At 41.8% G+C, this 27,063-nt stretch overlaps 1 protein-coding gene across 3 annotated transcripts in view; it reads right to left on the bottom strand.

The window, feature by feature from the left end:
• Positions 1-9,348: 9,348 nt before the first annotated feature.
• Positions 9,349-27,063, bottom strand: part of LOC132831315 (CD276 antigen-like) — a 45,385-nt gene continuing 27,670 nt past the window's right edge. For 2 of the 3 annotated variants that reach the window (XM_060849383.1, XM_060849382.1), the window contains 6 exons: positions 24,381-24,439; positions 22,890-23,231; positions 20,369-20,662; positions 18,597-18,743; positions 15,310-15,372; positions 9,349-11,684 (listed from right to left, as the gene is read on the bottom strand). In XM_060849383.1, the coding sequence (XP_060705366.1) occupies positions 11,590-11,684; positions 15,310-15,372; positions 18,597-18,743; positions 20,369-20,662; positions 22,890-23,231; positions 24,381-24,439 (1,000 nt within the window). In that variant the 3' untranslated portion in view covers positions 9,349-11,589. The remainder of the gene's footprint in view (positions 11,685-15,309; positions 15,373-18,596; positions 18,744-20,368; positions 20,663-22,889; positions 23,232-24,380; positions 24,440-27,063) is intronic. The other variant, XM_060849384.1, reaches the window with a different exon arrangement.

Below are 27,063 nucleotides of genomic sequence, written 5' to 3'. Positions count from 1 at the left end.
GCCTAACTTCACATACTTGTCTTTAGCCCATATCCCTTAATAACTTTGATTAACAAAAGTTTATCTGTCTCAGATTTAAAATTAACAACTGATCCAACATCCACTGCTATTTGCGGAAGATAGTTCCAAACATCTCCCAGCCTTTGATAAAACATAGAACAGTACAGTGCAGAACAGGCCTTTCGGCCCTCAATGTTGCACTGACCTGTGAACTATTCTATCAATGTCTCTTTGTAATTTTATGCTGTCATCTACACTGTCTACAATGCTGCCTCACTTTGCCTAACAAATTTGAATTTTTATGACATTATCCAAGCCGTTATTAAATAAGTGAATATTTGAGGCCCTAACACAGACCCTTGTAGAACACCACTGTTCACATTCTACCCATTATCTCTATTTTCTGCCACTCAACCAACTTCAAAGCCATGTCAGTAATTTACCCTCAATTCTGTGGGCTTTTATCTTGTTAAACAATATCTCATGTGGGACTGTCTTCTGGAAGTCTGTGTAAACAGCATTCAAAGATGTTGCCCTGTCCACTATCTTAGTCACCTCTTCAAAACATTTGATGCGATTCAATGACAGAAAACAGCGTAGGAATGAATGGATAGTTTTCACATTGGCAGCTTGTAACTTGTGAAATACTAGAAGGGTCAGTACTTGGGCTCAAATGCAATATTTCCAAATATGCAGATGTGCAAAGAAGAGAAGATGCTGGGAAGTGTCAATGTACAAGGGACCCGTATGTCCTTGTCAATTGGGCATTGAGCTGGAACAAACTATTGGAAATGTTATCTATTATTGCAAGAGGATTTGAGGACAGGAGTAGTGAAATTTTGCTTCCGTTTTATAGTATTGTTAGACCACACCAAGAGTACTGTGTGCAGTTGTGTTCTTGCCTCAGGAAACATATTATTGCCATAGGCCAGACTTGTTCCCAGGATGGTGGGACTATCGTATGAAGTGAGAGAGGCAGACTGGTCTTGTAGGTGGTGGGCAGGCTTTGTGGAATGAGGAGGGGAGTTACCCCTCCACAAAATGCTCAATTTCTGAGGGAGTAATTTACTTCCAGCCTCTCTCACATCTGACTGAATCAAGGTGGGCACTGAAAATTTATGCCTTCAGCTATTAGGCCAACACAGGTAAAAAGTCAGCAGTGACTAAGTACCTTCTACTGACCAATTTAATATGCATCAGATCTGAGGTTTTCCACAGCTGTGCTGACAGTTTTGGCACAATTAGACTGAAATTGATCAAATGAGCATGAAATATCGTAGATTTTCAAGCATTTTGTTATATTTCATGCAAGTTTCTGAAATCTCATGTCACTGCTTGTCAGCATCTTGCTTGGAATGACGACCGCCCATAAAACCAGCTATATCTGCAGGACAATTCATACACCAATGAGAGATCCCGCTTATTGTATTTGGTTATAGGCTTTTAAAGAAACTCTGAAATTTAGTATGCTTTTGGGGTGTGAGGACACTCAAGACACATGTTAAAACTTTTCAGTATAATATTTTAAAATTTACTAGGGAACTATCCAAATGAAATTTGCAAATGGATCTGTATATTTTTAAAGTCATTTTCAGTCATCGATTTACAATGTGCTTAGGAATGTTTACTTTTAGTAGAAACCTCAGTTCAGTTGTACTAAACTGCAATTTACCATTCTTCAATATATCAAAGAATATTTTTTAAAACACAGGTTTTTTTGAAGGGTTATGATTGAAACACCAGATTGTGATGGTTTGGGATAGATTTGTGTTTGTCTTTTTAAAAATTTCACTTGTGGGGCATAGAACATAGAAAAATACAGCGCAGTACAGGCCCTTCGGCCCTCGATGTTGCGCCGACCAAAGCCTACCTAACCTACACTAGCCCAATAACCTCCATATGCTTATCCAATGCCCACTTAAATGACCATAAAGAGGGAGAGTCCACCACTGCTACTGGCAGGGCATTCCATGAACTCACAACCCGCTGAGTAAAGATAAAGATGGGTGTTGCTGGTTGGACCAGTATTTTTTGCCCGTCCCTAGTATCCCTGGAGAAGGTAGTGGTGAGCTGCCTTCTTGAATCGCTGCAGACCATGTGCATCGCTGCAGTCCACGTGCATCGCTACAGACCATGTGCATCGCTACAGACCACGTGCATCGCTACAGACCACGTGCTTCGCTGCAGTCCACGTGCATCGCTGCAGTCCACGTGCATCGCTGCAGACTACGTGCATCGCTGCAGTCCACGTGCATCACTGCAGATCATGTGCATCGCTGCATGCCACGTGCATCGCTGCAGATCATGTGCATCACTGCATGCCACGTGCATCGCTGCAGTCCACGTGCATAGCTGCAGACCACGTGCATTGCTGCAGTCCATGTGCATCGCTGCAGACCGTGTACTGTATGCTGATCCACACTCCTGTTAAAGAGGGAATTCAGGGACTTTGATCCAATGACACTGAAGGAACATAATCCTGGAATTGAATTTAAGTGAGAACTCAAAGTAAAAGGTTTATCAACTCTAAGACAACGTTGGGATCAACTCTTAAGACAACATTGGGTGCAATTTGCTGATTGCACCCATAGTGGAAATTCTCTTCCTTGGTTTGCTGTGGTCAGTCAACTTAGGCCTTCAGCTAGCCAACTTGAAACAGTGCCTTCCATCAAAGAGCTGCCGAGCAAAATTGTTGTTATTGTGTAAAAAACATACTGTTTTATCCGTCAAATTCCTTTGAAGGCTGACAGTTTCATAGAAACAGAAAATAGGAGTAGAAGTAGGCTGTTTGGACCTGCTCCACCATTAATATGTTCATGGTTGATCATCCAACTTGATAGCTTTTCAGGTGACTTCTCAGGTGACTGTGTGGAGTTTGCACATTTTCCCTGTGTCAGTGCAGGTTTCCTCCCACAGTCCAAAGATGTGCTGGTCAGGTGAGTTGGCCATGCTAAGTTGCCTATAGTGTAGGTTATTAGTTAGGAGTAAATATTAGGTAGGGGAATGGGTCTGGGTGGGTTACTCTTTGGAGGGTCGATGTGGAATTGTTTGGTGCAGGCTCGAAGGGCTGAATGGCCTACTCCTGCACCTATTGTCTATTGTCTTTTTGCTACTTTATCCCTAGACCCTTTGATGTCTTTAGCCTGAAAAACTATATCTGTCTCCTCAAAAGCATTCAATGTTTTGGCCTCAACTGCTTTCTCATAGGCTCATCACTTTTTGGCTGAAGGAATTTCTCTTCATTTCAGACCAAATGTAACCTTTAACCTAGGGGTCAGTTAGCTCAGTTGTCTCAAAGGCTTCGCTGCAAAGCCAAGTAGTGCCAACAGCATGAGTTCAATTCTTGTATTGGCTAAGGTTACCATGAAGAACTCTCCTGCTTAACCTTACCTGAGGCAAGGTGACCAGTCCTGACTCATTAATGAAAGAGCGGCTCCACGGTTCCCATATGATTAAGGCACTTTTATCTTTAAACTGTAACCCCTGATTCTGAAAAGAAACATTTTTATAAGCATTCAGTCTACCATAGCATCTTGTGACCTTTGATAGTGGAGATTGTTAGTTACATTTCCTTTACAGTTTAGAACCATGTGCTGTTGTTAATGTCCCAGCTGTGCACTTCTTAATAGTTTTGCTGAAGAGAAAACATGAACTAACCAACATTTCCTTCATTAAGCTGAATAGTGCTGAGGCCTGTTGCAATCAGCTCCACTGCCCACAATAACCAGTCACCACGACTGTACCTGAACACAAACAAAGAGCAGTGGAAATGACATAGGAAATATGACGCACGAACAATAAACCAAATAGCTTTTATTTATTTCATGGGATGTGGGTGTTACTGGCATGGCCAGCATTAATAAGGTTTTTCACCCTATCTATGCCCCTCAAAACTCTGAGGACACCTTTCAGCCTCCTACACTCAAATGGAAAAAAAAGGCCCAGCCTATTCAGCCTCTCCTTACAACTCAAACCTGCCAGTTCAGGTAACATACTTGTAAATCTTTTTTGCAGCTGAAAATGTGTTGCTGGGAAAGCGCAGAAGGGCTCATGCCCGAAACGTCGATTCTCCTGCTCTTTGGATGCTGCCTGACCTGCTGCGTTTTTCCAGCAACACATTTTCAGCTCTGATCTCCAGCATCTGCAGACCTCACTTTCTCCTCAGATCTTTTTTGCACCCTTTCCAGTTTAACAGCATCCTTCCTTACACTAGGGTGACTAGATTTATATGCAGTACTCCAAAAGTAGCCTTACCAATATCTCTGTAACATTATGTTCCAACTCCTATACTCAGTGCTCTGACCAATGAAGGTAAGCATGCCATATGCCTTCTTTACCACCCTGTCTATCTGTGATGTCAATTTCAAGAAACTTTGTACCTGCACCCCTAGGCTGTTCTGTTCAACAGCACTCCCAGGGTCCTACCGTTATTTTAAGAATCTGTACCTAGGTGTCGTTGTACCTTTGATGGCACCATAAGTGATGACTTGTGAACTTTTCTCTGCACTCATTTTTGTACATGTGACAATAAACCTAATTCTAATTGCCCCCCCCCCCCCCCCTTATTAGGCCTGAATTGAGTGGCTTACCAAGCCATTTCAGAGGATAGTTAACATGCAGCCAAGTAAGCAAATTTCCTTTCCCTGAACGGGATCAGGTGGGTTTCTAACAGTAATAAATGACCGTTCTCTGGTCAGCATTAGAGAGATTAGTTATCAGTTCTAGGTTTATTAATTATTTGAATTTGAACCCATACCTCTAGACCACTTTGCTACTATCATCCTCCAGATCAGTTTAAGACATATGATCTTTTTAGCTGAGGGGAATTACATGGCAAGAAAGTAGCTGAGGGAATAATGATTAAATAACTAGTTGTGATGTCCAGCTATGAAATGACAAAAATTGCAAAATACCTCATGTAGTTATTAGAAATGTTATACAGACATTTAAAGTTTAACAGTAAATATGTTGCTGTATAACCTGTAATGAGAGTTTTTTTTCCTTCAAACCTCTGAAACATTGGAGTCCTACAACTCCGGCCTCTTGCACATCCCGGATTTCCATTTATCCAGCAAGTTAGTCATCTTTAAGTCAGAGCGAACCATGTTCATGACATGAGCAATGTCAATCAGTACAGATTACAGGATGTGAAATCGAATATCACCTGTAGATGGCACTGGGTCCCAATCAGAAATAGTCCATGACACTGATTGCACTTATAGTCATACAGTACGGAAATAGACTCTTATTTTGCATTTAATTTTTTTTTCAATCCTTGAAAGTGACAACAGCTCTGAAATTTCACATTCATCAAGAGGAAAGATTTGAATTTGAGACTGTGCAACCAAAAAGGAATAGCAACTGAAATTTCACCTCCCAATGAGTTATTTGCATCGGATTATGGAAATGACAAGTACAGAACCACCTCTTTGAATGTTACACTGTCAAAATATCTGCTGATTCCTGAAGCCATGGGTATCTACAAGCTGACAGAGATCAGCAATCTGAATACCCAGTGAATGAGTCTCAAAATTAAACATGCAAGCTTACCTCATGTTTTTGACAGACACTAGTTCCTGGTCTGGCGATGGCTCAATCTTAAAACTCTCATTATCATTTTTAGATCCCCTCCAGGTCTTGTCCCTCCCTATCCCTGGAATCAGCCCATCAAACCTCTGAAAAATTGGGAGTCCTACAACTCTGGCCTCTTGCACATCCCTGATTTCCAGTGTTTGACCATTCTTGGCTGAGTTTTCACTTGCTAGGACCCTAAACTCTCGAACTCCACCTCACAGGATCTCCCCCTCCTTTAAAATGTTCCTTAAAACCTATCTCTGGTCATCTGTCTCAAAAGCTCCTTGTGTGACTTGGTGTCAGACTTTGTTTGACTATGCTCCTGTCAGTTTCTTTGGACACTAGTGGTGTATAAATTGGTATGCTGCTTCTCCCCATCTTCCCCCTCCCCCCTCCCCACCCCCACCCCCGGCCCCACCCTCAGTTATTTTGCAGTTACCAGATTCTTTTTAATGGAGTCACACTGATGGTAAACATATCCCGAAAAAGAGGAGGCTGGGCACTAACAGTGTCACTAACTGCTTCACTCCTACACTGCGCCATTGCCTAATTCATGGTGGCTCTATGGTTAGCACTGCTACTTCACAGTGCCAGAGACCCAAGTTTGATTCCATCTTCTAATGACTATGTGGAGTTTCCACATTCTCCCTTTGCCTGCGTAGGTGCTCTTGTTTCCTGCCAAATATATGCAGGATAGGTGGCTTAGCTATGCTAAATTGCCAGGGATATGTAGGTTAGGATTAGCCAGAGTAAATGTGGGGTTACAGGGAGAGGATGGGACAGTGCAGACCTAATGGACAGAAAGGCCTTGTTCTGCACTATAGGTTTCCATGATGCAGGCCTAGGCCTATATACACAGACTGAGTCTTACTAACTTGGAATCTCGAGGAAATCTAGGCCAGTGTAACAAGTGTGGAAATTTGGTACAGCGGACCTTTTCCCCCACCCATCAACCCAGTGAGAGATGATTCCTCACACGAGGACAAAGTAAATCTGTATCACTTACACTTGCTAGCAACTTCCCAAACATTGCATCAATAATTAATGCCTCAGTATTGTACTGCAACATTCAAATAATTTATAAACTTAAGTGAATGAATTTTCCCAGTTTTCTTCACAGACTCAGACCGGATTTGACTCTAGGGGCTGAATTTTCCTATTTGAGCCACAATTAACATTGGGCTGATTTCCTGGTTATGAACTCAGGCATGGGCAGGCAGGAAAGCTTCCCAAAAGAGACCAGTTAAGAAGCTGCCTCTGGAAGTGATATCTAATTGGAGCAGCAAGGACCCTGAGGGCACAGAAGAGCCAGAGGGCACCATCTCAACCCATTGGGAGTGCCATGTGTGCCCAATCACAACATCACACTCATTGAAACTCTGGGACCTAGCCTGACCAATTTTGACCATGAAGTCTAGATTGAGGTTGAGTGATTTGAGCAGAACTGAGGGCAAATTGGTCACCTGGCAAGAAATGACAACATTGTGACTCAGCAAGGTTACATTTTAGTTCATTTTACCATTCCCCCTTCCTCCCAAGCTATTGTTCTGTCAAGATCTGCTCATTACCCACTGCCACTTTCAAAGTTGGGGTGTCACTAAACGTTTGCTCCTCTCAAGGTTATGAGAAAAACTGGCCCCTGCCCCCACACACGCGCACACACACACACCTGTCCCATTTAACAACTGATGGATCTGGCAGCCAATTCTGAACATTCATCATTATCTGGTGGATTCGTCTGAGGCTGACAATGGAACAATTGCAAGCATTTGCCCGTTCACCTCCTCAGAATTGCCAATTCCGTCCTTTGAATACTGCGACTGAGTCTAAATGTGACCTATTATTCTGCTTCCACTTCCTGAAGTTCACACACAGCCATACTCCCACTGACAAATCTTACCCTCTCAAATAGAATTGCTCACCAATTGCCTCTCCATCTGCCAAAATGTCACAGCACTGATAGGCAGGTAATTATTACTGATAGGACTCTGTCTCAGGTAAAAGTGCATCACTGTTCATTAATTATACTCAGTTTCCTAGTAGCCTCATCAAGCCACGAAATAGACAAGTGGTCCAACAGGATGGAAGGTGAAGCTTACAACCCAGCAATATCTGATCATTGCACAGTGCCGTGTTGAAGCCAATCTTCAGTGATCTGACACAGCATCCTTCACTGGTCCACAATGGCACATTTCTACCCGACTAAATTCAATAACATTGAACATTTTCATATTTGTTGACCTGTCCTATTCCATGAGAGTGAACAAATGAGAGTAAGTGACAAACGGCTCCATTTCGGAATGGCAGGCAGTGACCAGTGGGGTACCGCAGGGATCAGTACTGGGACCGCAGCTTTTTACAATATATGTTAATGATATAGAAGATGGTATTAGCAATAACATTAGCAAATTTGCTGATGATACTAAGCTGGGTGAAATGTGATGAGGATGTTAGGAGATTACAGGGTGACCTGGGCAAGTTAGATGAGTGGTCAGATGCATGGCAGATGCAGTTTAATGTGGATAAATGTATTGTTATCCACTTTGGTGGCAAGAACAGGAAGGCAGATTACTACCTAAATGGAATCAATTTAGGTAAAGGGGCAGTACAGAGAGATCTGGGCGTTCTTGTACACCAGGGAGAAAGTGAGGTCTGCAGATGCTGGAGATCAGAGCTGAAAATGTGTTGCTGGAAAAGCACAGCAGGTCAGGCAGCATCCAAGGAACAGGAAATTCGATGTTTCCTGATGAAGGGCTTATGCCCGAAACGTCGAATTTCCTGTTCCTTGGATCCTGCCTGACCTGCTGCACTTTTCCAGCAACACATTTTCAGCTCTGTTCTTGTACACCAGTCAATGAAGATAAGCATGCAGGTACAGCAGGTAGTAAAGAAGGCTAATAGCATGCTGGCCTTCATAACAAGAGGGATTGAGTATAGAAGCAAAGAGGTTCTTCTGCAGCTGTACAGGGCCCTGGTGAGACCACACCTGGAGTACTGTGTGTAGTTCTGGTCTCCAAATTTGAGGAAAGACATTCTGGCTATTGAGGGAGTGCAGCGTAGGTTCATGAGGTCAATTCCTAGAATGGAGGGACTACCTTACACTGAAAGACTGGAGCGACTGAGCTTGTATACCCTTGAGTTTAGAAGACTGAGAGGGGACTTAAAAAGACAGGTAATATTTCAATTATATATAAACAGTCTGCAAATATTTCCATGTCGGAAACAAGTCAGCCAAGTTCAGAAACAAATACAGAACTGGGTTTTTGAAATCAAAACCTAATCAAGGAAAGATAAGAAGACTCCATCTGCAAAAATATATACAAATATCCATGAAATCTAACGCACAACCTCCAAGCCTGGGAGTAATAAAAAAAAACTCTGCAGTGCATTATCTTAAAATTTCTTTGGTCAAATCCAGCAGCGTTCACAAAAAGACATTGTCCAATTGTTGGGCTGTCGTTGAAGTCATTTTGCTCATAACCTGCGGCAATGAGATTTCTTCCTGGATTGGGGATGGCTGGATTTTATTATCTGGAGACAGCACTGGTCGATTCTAGAGTTAGGGCTGCCTTTGGCTGACTCAGCATAAAATAGCTGAAAGTGGTCTTGAGTGACATAAATAGGCTGATGAAGATTTTTAGCTGAAACAGGAGCTTCCATAGTCAGATGTTTGAAGTTAAACTATAAGCGAGAGCAATTGTAGACTTCATAGAAGAAGCACGTCCAATGTAACAGTTTAATTGTACACAAAGGGTCTTGTGAAATGCGATACAGAAGAGTCCTGTTGAATAAGAAGTGAAAATACAATTGCTGCATGTATACAGACAGTTTGAAATGAACATCCTTGAGAAATACTGAGGCGTCTCCAAACCAGGCTGGACAAAAGTATGGTACTGATTATTGGATAGAAGGGTAGGGTCTGACCCCCAAGTAATCGTAGCTACAAGTTATATATAAAACATGGCATTAAGGAATTTAACTGCATGCCCGTAGACATTCAATCTAAGGCAGACTGGAGACACGCTTGCAATTAGCAGGGGAGTATTGAGTCACTGCCATGGGAGCTAACGCCTGGAATGTGGTTGAGTAAGATGTATTGTGAAGGCCCAAGGATAAATGATAAGAGGGTCTGGTGAATGTCATGAGATGACCCAAAGCTGTCGTGGATTAATCATGCAGTCACATGATTAATGTGTATTTAATCAATTAATAGTGTGATTGGTTTTTACCAGCTAAAGGCAGGCTAAAAGTAAAAACTATAAATACTGGTAACTTTCTCTATGTTCAGTGGAGAAGATCCTGGGCTGCCAGAGGGTCTCTCCAGTCCAGTAAAGTTCAAACCCTGTTGCAACCAGCACAGGTATGAGTTAGGGGTAGGGATCATTCATCCATCCTATCTTGTGTGTAGCAGTTTGAAAATTATGGTTGATAGGTTTTTGTTGGCTAAGTTTAAAACAATAACCTTTTTGATGCTGGAAGTGCACCTGCGTGTCGGTAATTCATTTAGTCTTTCTGCCCCACACCAGATTCTCCTTTATGAACACTTGTGTTATGGCAATGAAGATCTTTCTGTGAAGGAACTCCCTACATGTAGCGGCGAGGCCTTCCAGTCAGTTTTTCAGCTCACAACCTTCATAATGAGAGGTTTCCGAAATTGCAAAGAAGACAGAGACAGCAAAGGCTGTTGCTCCAGAGAAGACAGCCCTCTGATTGTCTGTGTTCATATCCATTTATTTCATCCATCAACTCAATCGTGTGAACTTTCTCTGAAATTATTAGACTCAAACATTCCAATTGAGAAGTAGTGTCCTTTCTAAAGGCAACACTTCTCCCTGCTGTAGCTTACCTCCTTTGCCCTGCAAAGGGTTCTTTACAAAATAAATCCGAAATATGTTCAGTCAATAATATTCTCAATTAATATTTCAGACAATACATCTCAAAACGTAATTTTTCAATTTGTTCTCCAGCATCATTAGATGTTCTAGATTTCCAGCGTGTTTTTGTATATCAAAGTATTTCTCCAGATTAGTTTGAATAGTCTGAATCTACTTTTTAAGAGTAAGCCCCTTCGTCCCGGACTCCACTCCCTCCAACCCCCAACCCTCCCTCAGAGGAAATTACCTTTCTTTCTGTCCTACTAATTTTATTCCTCTTCTGAACATCACATTTTGATCAAAGAGCTACAAGCTTAATCTGTGCCTTCTGATTTCAATGCTTAACCCTTCTCCCCTCCTCATGTCATCCTGGTAAATACTCACTGCAGCCCTCCAAAGGTAATATCGGTTTCCTGAGGCACATTCCCAAAGTTGAACACGTTTAATGTGTCCCATTACTGAGGCTGTAATAGTGCACCAATCATGCCATCATCCATTGTTTTAGAAACCCATTAGTTCACCTTCGGAGAAGGGAATTTGCCACTCTTAGCTGGTCTGACCTATATGTGACTCCAGATCCACCATAATGTGGTTGACTCTATTTCCCTCCAAATCGGCCAGCAAACCATTCAGTTCCAATGTACCTGGAAACGGCAGCAAATGCTGGCTTTGTCAGCGATGCCCATATCTTAACAAAGTATTAAGGAAAAGAATTGTGTCTAACTATGTCAGCAACATAACATCAATTATCTGTATTTCAGCCCTCTTCAGCTAAAGGCTTGTCCCAGCAGCTTTTTAATTCATGATCATAAGTGTCAGCCCACTTTTAGCAATTTCTGTACATGCCCCTTCTGCATCTTTCTGCTCCTCTGTCGTTCCACTGATTGTAAATACTTCAATATAATACCTGAGTAACCTGTCCAACATTTCAGCTTCGAAGAGGAGAAAAAGGAAAAGAAAGTGTTGCGCAATTGATAGCAAAGTATCATTTACAGGCGTGGACTTCAGAGCATATTTCACCATTTTCGAGTCACTATTGACAATGTGATCACCGTAAGCAACCAAATGAGACATATACAAATAATCCAAAGACGTATAAAGAACATATTACAACAGTTACATTCAGTGCCAACAGAGTAATTCACGTTTCAGTCTCTCCTTTATGGTCTTCTAAGTCTTTGGTAAATGGTTCAGTTTCGGTACCATCTTGGTCATCCTGAATATGGCTTCTTCTGCCTAAAGAAAGCAAACATAGAAAATCAACAGAAGCACACCTAGCGGGAAGAGACTATAACCATGGTGGGAGGGGTCTTTGATTATTTTGGTTGTTTTCCTGAGGTAGCGAGAAGTATAGATGGAGTCAATGAATGGAAGGCTGGTTTGTGTGCTGGGCTGTGTTCATGACTCCAAGGCAAGAAAGTTGAGTTGAGGATGATCAGACCAGTCACAACCTCACTGAATGGCACAGCAGACTTAATGGGCTGAACGACCTATATCTACTCCATTATTTATGGTCTTACTTTTCAAAACAGATCTCGGCTTTGGCTCCAGCTCTGCAAAAAGTAACCATTTTTTTTTAAAAAGTTATTCAGAAAAGTGACTTCAATGCATGTTTTCCAAGAATGCAAATCACTTAGTGATCTGATATCTGTGTTCTTAATTGATGAAATGTTTATACAACTGAGTTTATGAGAGTCAGCGAACAAACTCAGAAGCGACTGATGGTTTAATCTGAATCGAATTCAGAAAAATCAGGTTACAGTTTCACGCTGACACAAGTATATCACATCTTTCAGTTCAACCAAGCAGTTTTCCCCTTAGCACAAGGGCTTTGGTTTGTGAAGTCTCCAAGCTTTGAGAGTTTGTGCAGACACTGAAAGGGGTTCTGAGCTATAAGAGCTAGAAATTGGTCTTAAAATAATTTCAACAGTCCAGGATGGAAAAAAGAGTCAGCTAAATAAGAAATGAAAGAGTTGAGACAGCAGACATACTTCTGAGGAACTGAGTACCTGTAGTCAATAACCAACTGCAAACAGTAAATTTATCTATCAAGCCACGTTGCATTCTGGGATCTGTGTTTTCCAATATTACATCAACTGGGGTCATATCAATAATAAGAGAAGGCCAGAAGAATTTTCATGGTTGCTTAAACATGCATGATGGCTTCTCTTTTGGCACTGAATTCATCCAAATCTCCCAGGCTTTCTCCCTCAGTATCTCTATTCCCCAGCTTCTGCTGCCCATAGTCTTGCCGCCTCTGCCCATAACCCTTGTCCTCACTGATCTTCAATAACTGCCCTGCTCTGAATTCACTGACCGTTAAATACCCTGCCCACAAATGCCTCCCATGGTCACCCCTACTTTACAGCCTTCTCCAGCCATACCTTCCAGACATGTCATCTGCTTCCTCTATATCATTCTCTAAATGTTCCATCATCGACAGTAGAACTACCAGCATCCTTTATTTGACTCATCCTTAAACTTCTGCGTCATGTTACTCCTCTCCCTGTTTTTAAAGATCTTATCAAAACCCATTTGTTTGGAAACTCAGTTTCTGCTGGTCTTCCTTTAACTCTTCTACGTCAATGTGGAGGTGTTTTTCTGTTTATTAAAAACTACTTTGGAAAAACAAACTATTGCTGAGGTGACTTAATGATTCAGGTAAGAGAAAATAAAACTTTTTTTTTCTAAAGTTCTTAAAGAAACATGATCTCACACTGCAAAGAGAAACCATCCATAAATCCAACCTGGAACTGCATCAGGGTGAGCTTCCAGCTTTGTCGTAACTTGCCCAATAAATTCCACAGTATTCAAACCACTAGCCAGGCACTCCTGGTTCAAATGTATGGGTCAACATCTTGCACATATTTGAATCAGGTGGATCTGGCATGATTCTAACCCAATTTCAGAATGAAAAGTAGCTCAATAGATTATATATTTAACTTTTTGAAAGTTGTTAGAAATTTTAGTCATTGAAATATATTCATATGATGTTCTTTGACAACTGAACATATGTTTATTACACAAAGTAAAGTGAACAAACAAACCAATATATAAAAGACTGAGAAAGATCTTAACATAAATATCAACACAAAGCATTCAACCTTCCTCCCTACACCATTCATTAGAGACTCAATCCAAGAGAAATATCACCCCAGCTCAGTTTCTTTAATCTTTACTGAAGTTTTCCTGTTACTTTTTCTTGAACTTTCAGATTTCTTTCAGAATCTGAGGGCATGTACCTTTCACAATTCCGATGACCTAAACTGTCTCGATGCAAACAACTTGAAGATTTCTAACTCAAATTGTCTGGTTTTGAAGTTTCACAGACTGGAAATCACCCCCGAAGTTCCCCTAAACTGAACTGAGGAAGGGTCATCGGACTCAAATGTTCACTCTGATTTCTGTTCACAGGTGCTGCCAGACCTGCTGAGCTTTTCCAGCAACTTCCATTTTTGTTTCCAATTTTAAACCAAGTAGGTTGACTCTGATTGTCAATACACTGTCCAGGGAAATGAAGAAGAGAAGGGCTGTCTCTCATTTTGTCGAACTGAACCAGGCACAATGTGATCTTATAGAAGTTTATAAAATCATGAGGGTTAATGGTAGTTGTCTTTTCCCTAGCATGGGGATTTTAAGACTAAGATGCACATTTTTAAGGTGAGAGGAAAAAGATTTGAAAAAGACGTGAGAGGCAAATTGTTTACCCAGAAGATGGTTTGCATGTGGGATGAATCTCCTGAAGACTGTGGTGGATGTGGACCCAACTACAACATTTAAAAGATATTTGGATAAGTACATGTTGAGGAAAGGTTTGGTGAAATATGGACCAGGAGCAGGCAGGTGGGACTAGTTTAGTTTGGGATTATGTTCAGCATGGACTGGCGTGACTCTATGACTGTATGTGCTTTCTACCTGCAAACACAGTGCTCTGTGTGATTATAACTGTGGCATTCAGTACAAGCAATCGGGCCATATTACAAGCCTTAAATTGTTTTCATTAACTACCTTATCAAAGGAGTACTTGTGTCATAGACTGGCAGACTACAAATCCTTCCACCACTCACATTGTTCTCTAAAAGGACAGATTATGAAGTTACAAAAATAGTATTAACTCCTCCCAGACAGTACACACAGAATTTGGGAGATTGGCGGTGTGAGGTTGACATGGAAAGGACATAGTCCAGTTTGTACGGGTTCATAATATTCATGATGGATCATTAATATTTTGAACCTGGTGAAGGAACGGCGCTCCGAAAGCTTGTGCTTCCAATTAAACCTGGTGTTGTGTGATTTTTAACTTTGTACACCCCAGTCCAACACCGGCATCTCCAAATTATTAATATTTATCGATATGGTTAAACTGAGTTGACAATAAGCAGGGTGAGAATATTACTGTATTCTTTAATCCAAGCTGCAGGGACCAGTTGCATTTGTCCGAGTTGACTAAAACAGTGAGCTTGGGTCCTGCCTCCTCAGCCTGACCCTGAGAGTGGAAGGCAATGGCAAGTAATGACAGACAAAAGCTGCCAAGGTAACCAGCTCAGGTTGAAGTGCAAGCCAATAACGAGCCAGAGGTTTGGGCAAAGTTCACATGGAATCAGAGACACTGAGATTAATTGTCGACAACTATTATCGCCCAGGCAGAAATTAAAATAACTCAGGGACCTCATTGTTCACAATGACTCAGCATCATCCATTCTGTGTATTTACACATGGCACCATTCCTTTCAAATGACTTTTTCAGGGAGATACTGAGTTCATGTCCCAGCGCAGTGTTCCAGAGTGTTTATAAACCAATATTTCTATTTAAGAAGGAAGATTGTCAATATCAGAATCACTCAAAAATGGGATCACTCACCTAATGTAGGATTGACGATACTTAGGGAAGCTAACTCACATTGTCCTGCAGCCACACGAACTCCTGAAAAAAGGACAATTTATTTTATCCCGCAGATGACATTTGAAGGAGATTTCAATTATAGGAAAAGCAATACCTCCCATTGCCCGGTCCCATTAAGCTGGATTTACTAGCAGCATCACTGGATCATGCAAATACCCAAGGCTATGGTTTTTAGAAGGCAGAACAGATGGCTTTAAAGTCTTTCTATTCCTTTTCAATATGTCTCCTTTCTGGATGATCAATGAGTTCCTGTGAAAATCTGGGGCAAAAGCCTGGTTTCCAACCCCCCCCCCCCCTCCACCAGCCAGAAGAAAACTGAAGCCTCAAAGGTAATGAATGCATTTGACTTAATCCCACCAAGACAATACTTGGGCTGTTGGATCAATCTTCTCCAGAAGCAGGTCTTAGCCCTCAATCTTGACAGTTTGGAGGCCCGTTGAAATGGAAAGGATATTATCACCCACATAAACTACCACAGAATGTACAGCCCAAAACAGTCCACATCAGTGCTTATGATACCATAGCATCAATGGAGGAGGACATTCAGTTTATTGAGTCTTGGGCTGGCCGTTTGGCAGAGTTATCCAATCACCTGCTATTTCCCTGTGGCCCTGCAAAGTTATTCTTGTCAAGTATTTATCAAATTTGCTTGTGAAAGTTACTATGAATCTGCTTCCAACATTCTTTGAGACAGAACCAGGTCCCAGGAAGCTTACTGTGTGTAAAAGAAATCTTCATGTTACCTGTAGTTGTTTTGTTAATTGTTTTAAATCTGTGTGCACACACTACCAACTCTTCAGTCACTGGAATTAATTTCCTTCTCCTTAAACCCATGGAATTAAAACAGACAGTGAAGACGTGAATACAAAATAGGATATAGGACAAAAGGCTGAGTCTATGTTAACTTTCCATGTGTACAATAGTGTTCTGTAGGGGTTAGTGCTACACTTTTTGATATACATTAACGATCTCGGACATACAGAACCAAGTTTCATATCATCTGAAGTGGATGAAATACTTGATGCAGTACCACACAACAGACTTGTCAGCAAAGCTGGGGCTCATGGAATGAAAGATACAGTTGAAACTTGGCTTTGAAATTGGTTGAATGCCAAGAAACAAAGAGTAGTGGTAAACTGTTATTTTGCAGGTAATGGAGTGGCCCAGAGATTGGTGCCTTTCTGACATATGTTAATGACCCAGACCTTTGGTGTAAAGTTGTTTTTTTGTGACGAGCAAAACAAAACTTGAAAGTATTTTCACACATGAGGAGAAATGTGGAGGACTTCAAAAGGATATGGACAGACTGGTGAAATGGGCAGACAAATGGACAAAATTTAATTTAATCTCTGACAGCAGATATACTCTTGAACAGAGTATGAATTAAGAAATAAAGGAAACTTCTAAGAAAGGAATTTCAATTATCGACAATAATTTTAAACTTAATACAGATTGAATGAATCAAATTGGCAAAGATCATATGGGATAAGAGTTCATAGTGTCTGGACGTAGGTTTGCTCACTGAGCTGGAAGATTCATTTTCAGAAATTTCGTCACCATACTAGGTATAGTGACAAAATGTCTGAAAACAAATCTTCCAGCTCAGCGAGCTAACTTACATCCAGAACCTCAACCTGAGCTGCAATTCTTCTCAAAACTCGCTGGTTCATAATGTATTCCAGACCATTTCTTAAAATAATAGTTGAGTAAGCAACCAATGAAAGGGCTACTTTTAACCTAATGAGGCAGAGTTATTCAATGTTTTCATAATAAAAGATCCTTTTGGTAAGAGTGATAGTAACATAATAGAATTTCACATTTCATTCAAGGTTGAGAACTGTTGGTCTGAAACTCTACGACTGAACTTATATAAAGGTTATTACAAGGGTATGATGACAGGAGTAGGTGGTCATCAGCAGGAGGTTTCCATGCTCATGTTTGACCCAATGCCATAAGATTTCATCTGGACCTGAGTCAATGATGGGGACTCCCAGAGCTCTTCCTTCCCAACTGTACACCACTGGACAACCACCTTTGGGGGATTTGCCCTCCTGATGGGACAGGGCTTACCCAGAGATGCTAGAAATGCAAGAATCCATCATTAAGAATGCTATCGGAAGCCACTTTATCTTAAGGCAGTCAGGCTGAGTCAAGATGGCTTCATGCAAGGGAAATGATATTTATCTAAGTTACTAATATTCTTTAAGGAAGTAAAAAGGGATGCAATGAAACAGTTTCCTCATTTCCCCTCCCCCCACCTTGTCTCATTCTAATCCCTCAAACTCAGCACCAACTTCCTAACCTGCAATCTTCTTCCTGACCTCTCCGCCCCCACCCCCACTCTGGCCTATCACCCTCACCTTAACCTCCTTCCACCTATCGCATTTCCAACGCCCCTCCCCCAAGTCTCTCCTCCCTACCTTTTATCTTAGCCCGCTTGGCACACTCTCCCCTCATTCCTGAAGAAGGGCTCATGCCCAAAACGTCAATTCTCCTGCTCCTTGGCTGCTGCCTGACCTGCTGCGCTGTTCCAGCAACACATTTTCAGCATACAATGATGTTAGCAAAGTTAAGAGAGATGGGACATAGCTCTACATTTTGTCCTCAATATTATCATCCAAACTTTCACTGACTGCGGATAGGTGTACCATAATTCAACTTTTTCTCTGGCCACAAATGTACCATAAACCAATCCCAGAAAGCAACCTCCACTATACAATTCTCATACCTGCCTCCGGTAATCTCTCAGAATTTAAAAATATTTGTGCTTCTAACAGGTACACAACTGCTGGGCACATCCAATTTGACACAGTTTGTCAAAGGTATTTATAACGTGCAGGTTGGAAACCATTCAGTCCCAATCAGTTTGGTCTAAACTCCGTTCATTAGAGTCAATGCAGAATTGAACTCCACTTGGCCCACCTAAGTGCCAGGTGAAAGTCAAGATTAGAGTGGTGCTGGAAAAGCACAGCAGGTCAGGCAGCCTCCGAGGAACAGGAAAATCGACATTTCGGGCAAAAGCCCTTCAGCAGGAATGAGGCAGGGAGCCTCTGGGGTGGAGAGATAAATGGGAGGGGGTCGGGCTGGGGAAAAGGTAGCTAAGAGTACAATAGGTGGATGGAGGTGGGGGTGGGTAAAGGTGATAGGTCAAAGAGGAGGGTGAAACAGATAGGTGGGAAGGAAGATTGGCAGGTAGGACGCACCTAAGTGCCAGTTCAGTCAACTGGAGGAAATAAGTCACTTACTCATCAGTGACGACCTGGGAAAATGTTTCAGCAAAATGTAACATGCCAGTGAAACCACAAGGATGAGTGTAACTAAAACCACTGGTGTAATCCATCCGTGGTGCGTGTCACTGATACTGATCTCTTCACGGTCTCCTTCAGAAATATCTGCCCAAATACAAAAAAAAATTGCTGAGACATTGAAGTAAAACAACGTGAGGCAATTCACTTTCTTATCAATTTTTTCTGCGCAATGTTTGGAGATATGAGTCATGCAACGAGTAGCAAAGGAAGGTTTACACCTACAGTTCAAAATTTCTTTGCAATTACACGGTATCCCCAACTCATAAACAATAGGCCATAATTTATCATCGAAACAACAGGGAGGCTAAGAGCGCTCACCATTATTTATTACACTATTATTTCAAGCAACTTGGGTGAAGGACACATTTTTGTTGTATTGTTCAGTTGATAATATTTCAGACCATCTGGTTAAGGCGATACACAATTGCCTCATCTGTTCAAACATCCCACGTGCCCTCTCGGGAGCACTGTCTCCACCACCCACTCCCAGCAACTTGTCGTGCCAAGGCCACTGAGAGTTAAATGGACCATGGCAAAAACCATTCGCCATCTATCTGAACAGTCACGTTCTCGCTAAGTAGCAGTGGAACAGGTTCAAGTGCTAAATGGCCCATTCCTATATCTTTGCACAGTGAATTAGATCTTAAGATCTGGGAACAGGAGCAGACTAACTAGGAACAGGATTAGAATGTTCAGACTCTCAAGCCTTCGCTACCATTCAATAGGACCATAGCTGATCCAACATTACTCATATCCACTTTCCTGTCTTTTCCCATAATCCTTGATTCCCATGCTGATAAAGAATCCATCTCAGCCTTGTCTATATACAAGGACTTTGCCCCCACAGCTCTCTTGAAGACTCACATCTCTCTGAGAGAAGAAATTCTTCCTCATCTCATTCTTAAAGTGATGGCCTTTTTACTCTGAGACTATGCCCTCTAGTCATAGGCTCTGCCATGAGAGAAAAATCATCTTAACATTTTGTGCTGTCAAGCCTCTGAAGACTCGTGTATATTTCAATGAGATCACCTCTCATTCTTCTAGACTTCAGTGAGTACAGTCTCAATACGTTTAGCCTTTGCTCAGAAAGCAATCCCTCCATTCCAGGGATCATCCTGAAGTGAACTGTCTCCAATGAAATTATACCTTTCCTTAAATCTGGCTCTAAAGTTAGGCTACTGGAGTGCAATTAACTAAACCAATAATACCTTCACTTATAATTATGTTGTCAAAATATCTACAAATGCCATGGACAATAGAAAGCAGTTTAGACTGGTTACAACATAGTGCTACAATGACCTTATACAAGCCAGGAAAGTCCCACTGGAGTGTTGGTTTATATTGACTAGGATCTCATCTGGGACCTTCCAATTTAGTTCTACATTAACCGATCTCAGCCAGAAAGTAGTTGATGAAGTTACAATTGACGTCAATATTTATGATGGTGGGAGGGATAAAAATCCAACAGGGTTTGAGCCCCTGACCATTAATTTAGCTTCCAGTGTGTATTGGGAGGGTGCAGGACTAGGTAATACTTCTTGATGAGTTGAATAGCTTTGAAAGTTGCTGCAAACCTCACAGTTCAGGACAGCTGAGTTGTCATTGGGTAGGCAACAGAATCTGAATGTTTCAGGGACTCAGCACACAAAAAGTTATCTTTCAATTCTTTCCCTTCCAAGCAGAAGAATGTAATGTTTAATTTTACTTACTCCAATGCAAGGTTGCAGTTTTGTTCTTCTGGAGTTTGGGATTGTATATAGAGCAGGTATATGTCGAGTATGATGTAGCTTGGATCCAGAGGACGGAGGTAACGTTGTACAGTCCTCCATGAGAAAAAATAATGTCATTCTTGACTGTACTGTTTTCAGGAAGGGTGTTCGTGATGTCGTCAGTCCAGTATACAAGTGGTTCTGGATAGCCACCCCATGAGGAACAATGTAGCTTCACAAGAGCTTCATGACCCGGCTCACATTGTGCACTCAACACCGGCTCCATATAGTGAGCTACAATCACCAACCAAAAAGGATAGTAATGCACAGAGGTTAGTTACAGAATTCAAGAGTCATAGAATCCACTCTCATAGCTGAGATGAACACAATGCGCATCCTTATCAGCAAATCTGGAATGAACATCTGTGCTTTGTACCTTCATCAGGGAGTACTGGGGGGACATCAGGGAGCACAGATTATAGGGAAGGGGCAGGAGGTTTAGATGGGGTTTCACCCACCGTGTGGTGGGAATCTGGAATCTTACCACTGTAAGAGTGGTAGAGGCAGAAATCCTCATAACACTTAAAACAGTATTTCAATGTGCAGCTGCAATGTCAAGACGTACCAGGCTATGAGCCAAGTGCTGGAAAATGGTATTAGAACAGTTAGGTGAGAAAGTGAGGTCTGCAGATGCTGGAGATCAGAGCTGAAAATGTGTTGCTGGAAAAGCGCAGCAGGTCAGGCAGCATCCAAGGAACAGGAGATTCGATGTTTCGGGCATAAGCCCTTCTTTCCTGAAGAAGGGCTCATGCCCGAAACGTCGAATTTCCTGTTTCTTGGATGCTGCCTGACCTGCTGTGCTTTTCCAGCAACACATTTTCAGCTTAGAATAGTTAGGTACTTGTTTTTGACAAGCACAGACTTGATGGGCCAAAGGGCCTTTTTTGTTTGTGCTGTAGAGCACCATGACTCCATCCTAGAGTTCCAAATCCAAGTGACAAGTGTTAACCAGAATTAGCTCTAAGTTTTCTGATTGATTCGTTTATTAATTCAGGACTGAGCGGAGTTTAGCACTTGAACCAAGCGGAGCCCAAATGAAGGGATATTTGAGAGCAAAGTGACCCCTGTTGTAGTGGTCTGGCCCACCTCATTGCCTTGTACTTGATAGGAGAGGCCTAACTGTTAGAAGTGAGAGAAACGTAATCTGCTGAAACCAGTCAGTCTCAACTGTAGCTGGTGTAAAACAGGCAACAAAGGAGAATGGACGTAATCGAGATCAAGGGGAGAGTGCAATCATCAACAGTGGCTGGCACAAGTTTGTTTCTCTGAATAAAAATCATTCAGGGGAGGTGGGCATCACTGGCAAGATCTATTGTCCATTCCTATCGCCCTAGAGAAGAAGCTGGTCAGTCCCCTTCCAGAAAACAGTGGCCTGCTTGATCACTACAAAGATCAATCAAGATGTTATAAAAGTTGATAAGATAATGAGGGGTATAGATAGGATTAATGGTAGTTTTATTTCCCCTAGGATGTGGGGATTTCAAGACTTTAAGGTGAGAGGAGAGAGATTTTAAAAAGACATGAAGGTCAAATGTTTTGCACAGTGGAGGGTTCACATGTGGAATGAACTTCCTGAGGAAGTGGTGGATGTGGGTACAGTTACAACATTTAAAGGACATTTGGGTAAGCACATGACTAGGTAAAGTTTGGAGGGATAGGGGCCAGGAGCAGGCAGGTGGGACTAGTTTAGTGTGGGATTATGTTCGTCATGGACTGGTTGGACCGAAGCATCTGTTTCCGTGCAATAGATTAGGACTCCATATTAACCACATTGATGTGGGTCAGGAGTCATATGTAGCTCAGACTAGGTAAGAATGGAAAAGTCCTTCCCTAAAAATGTATTTGTGAACCAAATGGGGTTTTAACAAGAATCCAGCAGTTTCATGGTCATCATTAATGAGTCTAGCTATTTAACTTAATTCCAGACTAGTTTGGTCAAGCAAATTCAAATTCAGTTAAATGTGATGACATTTGAAAGTAAGAATTCAGATCATGAATCCACTATACTGCTATTCACAATATGACAGTTTAACACTGGATAAATTGTAAATTCAGTCATATGCCTCTTTAATGTCATCTGTGGTATGGTTATTGTGGTACTGAGTCATAAGTTCCACTATAACATCTTGAGCACAAAACTGCAGCGCAGTACACAGGAAATGTACTTTTCCAGAATGAAAATTAAAGGAAACAATTGCTGAGTATTACAGATTTTCATTCTAACTTAGCACATCACGGCCAGAAATCCAACCGGATGTTCTGTGCTGCACGATCTACCCTTGTGCAAAAGACAGCTGAGCTATTAAGGGAAAAAGATTGATGCAACTATTAAATAGAATATACAGCACATTAAGCACACTTATTAAGGAAGTTCACTCTTATGTAAAACAAAGAAAATCTCAAGAGCCATTTATCCATTCCTCTTTTTAAAACACAGCTCAACAAAAAAGAAAAATTTTACCTGCTATTTGCAAACTGACTGAAACAGATAGAACCACATCGTACCCCGTCTTCTGTTTCATCTGAATTACGCAGATGTATTCAGCTTCGTCACTCACTCGGAGGTCAGACAGGAGAAGGGAGAAGTTGCCTTGCTTGAATTCCTTTGTAAAAAGTCTGGCTCTATTGCTGTAGTCCTGGGAAACATGTTCCTTCCCCGAGTGAAAGGCATGGACTAACTGGTCAGCCATCTGCCAGTACACGCGTATCTCATCAAGAGCATGGTTTTTTATAGTGCTATCCACACAGGGCAGCAGAGCACTTTCCCCAACAATTCCTGAGACTGTGAGAGTTGACAAGGAAACTGGGGAATAAAAATAAGGAACACATGAAAATGCTGTTGTCCCGATGATAGTAATAAATAATGAGGAGAACATTACAGGCTGATAAGCAGGAGGCATTAGAAGCGATTTAAATGAAAAGTGACCAAGACCAGATAGAACGAAGAGGATCCTTAGGGAACAAAGGAGAAATGAAGAGCACTGTTTATAATCTTCCAATCCTTCTTTAATATGGCTGCATCTGTAGGTGTAAAAAATGAGGTCTGCAGATGCTGGAGATCAGAGCTGAAAACGTGTTGCTGGTTAAAGCGCAGCAGGTCGGGCAGCATCCAAGGAACAGGAAGGGCTTTCTGATGAAGGGCTTATGCCCAAAACGTCGAATTTCCTGTTCCTTGGATGCTGCCTGACCTGCTGCGCTTTTCCAGCAACACATTTTCAGCTGCATCTGTAGGTGGGCATGGGAGCGCAGTGGTTAGCACTACAGCCTCACATTGCCAGAGACCTGGGTTCGGTTCCACTCTTGGGTGACAAACGTCTGTGTGGCGTTTGCACATTCCTCCTGTGTCTGCATGGGTTTCCTCCAAAGATAAGCAGGTTAGGGTGGATTGGCCATGCTAAATTTTCTATAGTGTCCAGGGATGGGTAGGCTAGGTAGATTAACCACGGTGAATGCAGGGTTAGAAAGTAGGGGTTTGGGGGGGAAAGCCCTTAGAAGGGTTGATGTAAACTTGATAGATCAAATGGCCTCGTTCCGCACTGTAGGGATTCGATGATCCTGTGGTGATGCTGAAGAATTGTAAGCGATCAAAAAAAAAAGTTTAACTTCTTCGGAGTTAGAAGCAGAAGCAAACCCTTGAAGCCTGCTCTGTCATTCAATACCATCACAGCTGATCATCCAACTCAGTACCTTGTTCCTGCCCACACCCTTTGATCCCTTTAGCCCTGAGAAAAGAAATGGGTTCAGATTAAAACCGCACCCAGGCACACTTCCTACCATCTATTAATCGATGCGGACTTTGGAGAGATTGTTTACTGCAGCTTGTACAAGGATAGTGCACATTTCGGAAGATCGATAAAGATGAAAGTGAATCACGCCCGTAGAACATCAGTGATATGGAGGCAACATGGAAGGATATGTGAGTTGTTGCTAAGAAATGAAGATTTAAATTTACCTGCTCCCCAACACAAAAGCAATCCACACTCAAACAACCCAGGCACCAGTCTGGCTCCCCTAAGACAAAGTAAAAAGAATTGTTATTTCAAAAGATTTTGAAATATTAATGACAATGGATTTGTGTCAAAAATGAATCAGTTTTCTTGACAATTTGATGTACTGGTTTTGTCACCCTTATTTTGCAGTTTGCTGTTGTAACTTCACTGCAAATGCAACATCAACTGAACACGAATTCTCTTGCAATGAATGCTAATATGTAACATAGCCAAGAAATGCCTTGTTTAAAAAATGCTCCGAAATCCTTTCATTGATGTCTTTAAAAAGAAACTGGTATCCACAACCCGAACTGCACAAATATTATTAAGTGCAAAGCCCTCATAATTAGATTAGATTACTTACAGTGTGGAAACAGGCCCTTCGTCCCAACAAGTCCACACCGACCCGCCCAAGCGCAACCCACCCAGACCCATTCCCCTACATTTACCCCTGCACCTAACACTACGGGCAATTTAGCATGGCCAATTCACCTAACCTGCACATCTTTGGACTGTGGGAGGAAACCGGAGCAAACCCACGCAGACACGAAGAGAATGTGCAAACTCCACACAGTCAGTCGCCTGAGGCGGGAAGTGATGCTACGTGGCACAATTGCAACTGAGAAGGGCATAGGTGTTGGCGATGGCTCAGTTAGTAGCACATTTGCCTCTGATGAGAAGAAAATGGATTCAAGTGGAGGCGATGTGATTACATTTAAAAGGCATCTGGATGGGTATATGAATAGGAAGGGTTTAGAGGGATATGGGTCTTTTGCTGGCAAATGGGGCTAGGTCTGATTGGGATGTCTGGTTTGCACAGACGAGTTGGACTGAAACGTCTGTTTTTATTATGACTCTATGACTTTATAACTCCTTAACTCCATTTACACAGATCAACCAGGATTTGCATCAACGAAGTAAGTTGCAGGAGACATAGCAGGAGAAAGCTCAAAGAAATTCAAGTATTTTGTTTAAAGATTAACAAGGAACAAAAGTCACAGCTCAGCTTAACTCGATTTGTGACTGCAACAATTAGCTGGTTTGTTTTGAGTTGCAGCCAAACACAAAATTCCTGACAAATATCTTTTAGGATATGTTCAAACGCATTCTTGATTTGCAGTCCAGTCCTAGTCATTTCTTTTGCCTTACTCATGAATTGTCTTTATCAGTTGTTTCTTTGCGGTCTTTTATTATGAGAGGCATTGACCAGACAGCTTTAATAGGTGGTGAGAAAAGGAAAGTAACTATTGCTTTGCAAAATAACCCCACAGAGACTGGTATCCCATCACCAAGTCCCCCTTTATTTACACTGATCAGGCTTCCTCAGAGCCAGCTCCGACAGTGAACAGAACCTCTGACACTCCTGTTTATATCTGTCAGCCAGGACTCCCTGATTGGACTAGTTGAACAGTCCCAAGCAGGGAACTCATTTCCCAGGAGGTCCACCTGGCTGACCTTGTTATAATCACTACACTTTGGAATTTTACTCATAACACAATTCAATGCAGAAGTCAAAAATGTATTTTGAACATTAGGGGTACAGCAAAGTTTGACAATTACCACAGACCATATAGACTTGTGTGAAGTCGATATTTTTAGTTCAACAGTCTTGAGATTGATTTTTAGACAGATACATGGCGAAATTGAGATTAAAGCCAAATTAGCCATCAGGTGATTGAATGGTAAAGCAGACTCAAAGGGCTGAATGGCCTACTCCTCCCTTAAGTCCTATAGTTCCATGTGATGTTTGATTTAAGCCACAAGGGAAATCCAAAAGAAACTGTAATGAACAGTGGAAAAGATGATCTCAAATAATTATCAGTAAGTAATTTTATACTCACAGCATGATTTGTCATCGTAACCTTATCACTTAGAATCATAGAGTCATAGAGATGCACAGCATGAAAACAGACCCTTCGGTCCAATTCATCCATCTCACCCAGATATCTCAATCTAATCTAGTCCAATTTATCCCTCTAAACCCTTCCTATTCATATACCCATCCAGATGCCTTTTAAATGCTGTAATTGTACCAGCCTCCAACACTTCCTCTGGCAGCACATTCCATACACGTACCACCTTCTGCGTGAAGAAAATTGCCCCTTGGGTTCCTTTTAAATCTTTCCCCTCTCACCCTAAACCTATGTCCTCTGGTTCTGGACTCCCCCACCCCAGGGAAGAGACTTTGTCTATTTACCCTATCCATGCCCTTCACGATTTTATAAACCTCCAAAAGGACAATCCTGAGCTTCCGACGCTCCAGGGAAAACATCCCCAGCCTGTTCAGCCTCTCCCTATAGCTCAAATCCTCCAACCCGGACATCATCTTGTAAATCTTTTCTGAATCCTTTCATGTTTCACAACATCCTTCTGCTAGGAAGAAGATGCATGCAATATTGCAAAAGAGGCCTAACTAATGTCCTGTACAGCCGAAACATGAACCTTCCAATTTCTATACTCAATACTCTGACCAATAAAGCAAAGCATACCAATTGCCTACTTCACTATCCTATCTACCTACAACTCTACTTTCAAGGAACTATGAACCTGCACTCCAAGGTCTCTTTGTTCAGCCATACTCCCCAGGCTATTATCATTAAGTGTATAAGTCCTGCCCTGATTTGCCTTTCCAAAATGCAGCACCTC

This window comes from Hemiscyllium ocellatum, chromosome 33, assembly GCF_020745735.1.
Source record: "Hemiscyllium ocellatum isolate sHemOce1 chromosome 33, sHemOce1.pat.X.cur, whole genome shotgun sequence".
In the NCBI taxonomy this organism is placed as follows: Eukaryota; Metazoa; Chordata; class Chondrichthyes; order Orectolobiformes; family Hemiscylliidae; genus Hemiscyllium; species Hemiscyllium ocellatum.
Note: the sequence above shows the minus strand (reverse complement) of the source record. Positions and strands in the feature narration are given on the sequence as shown.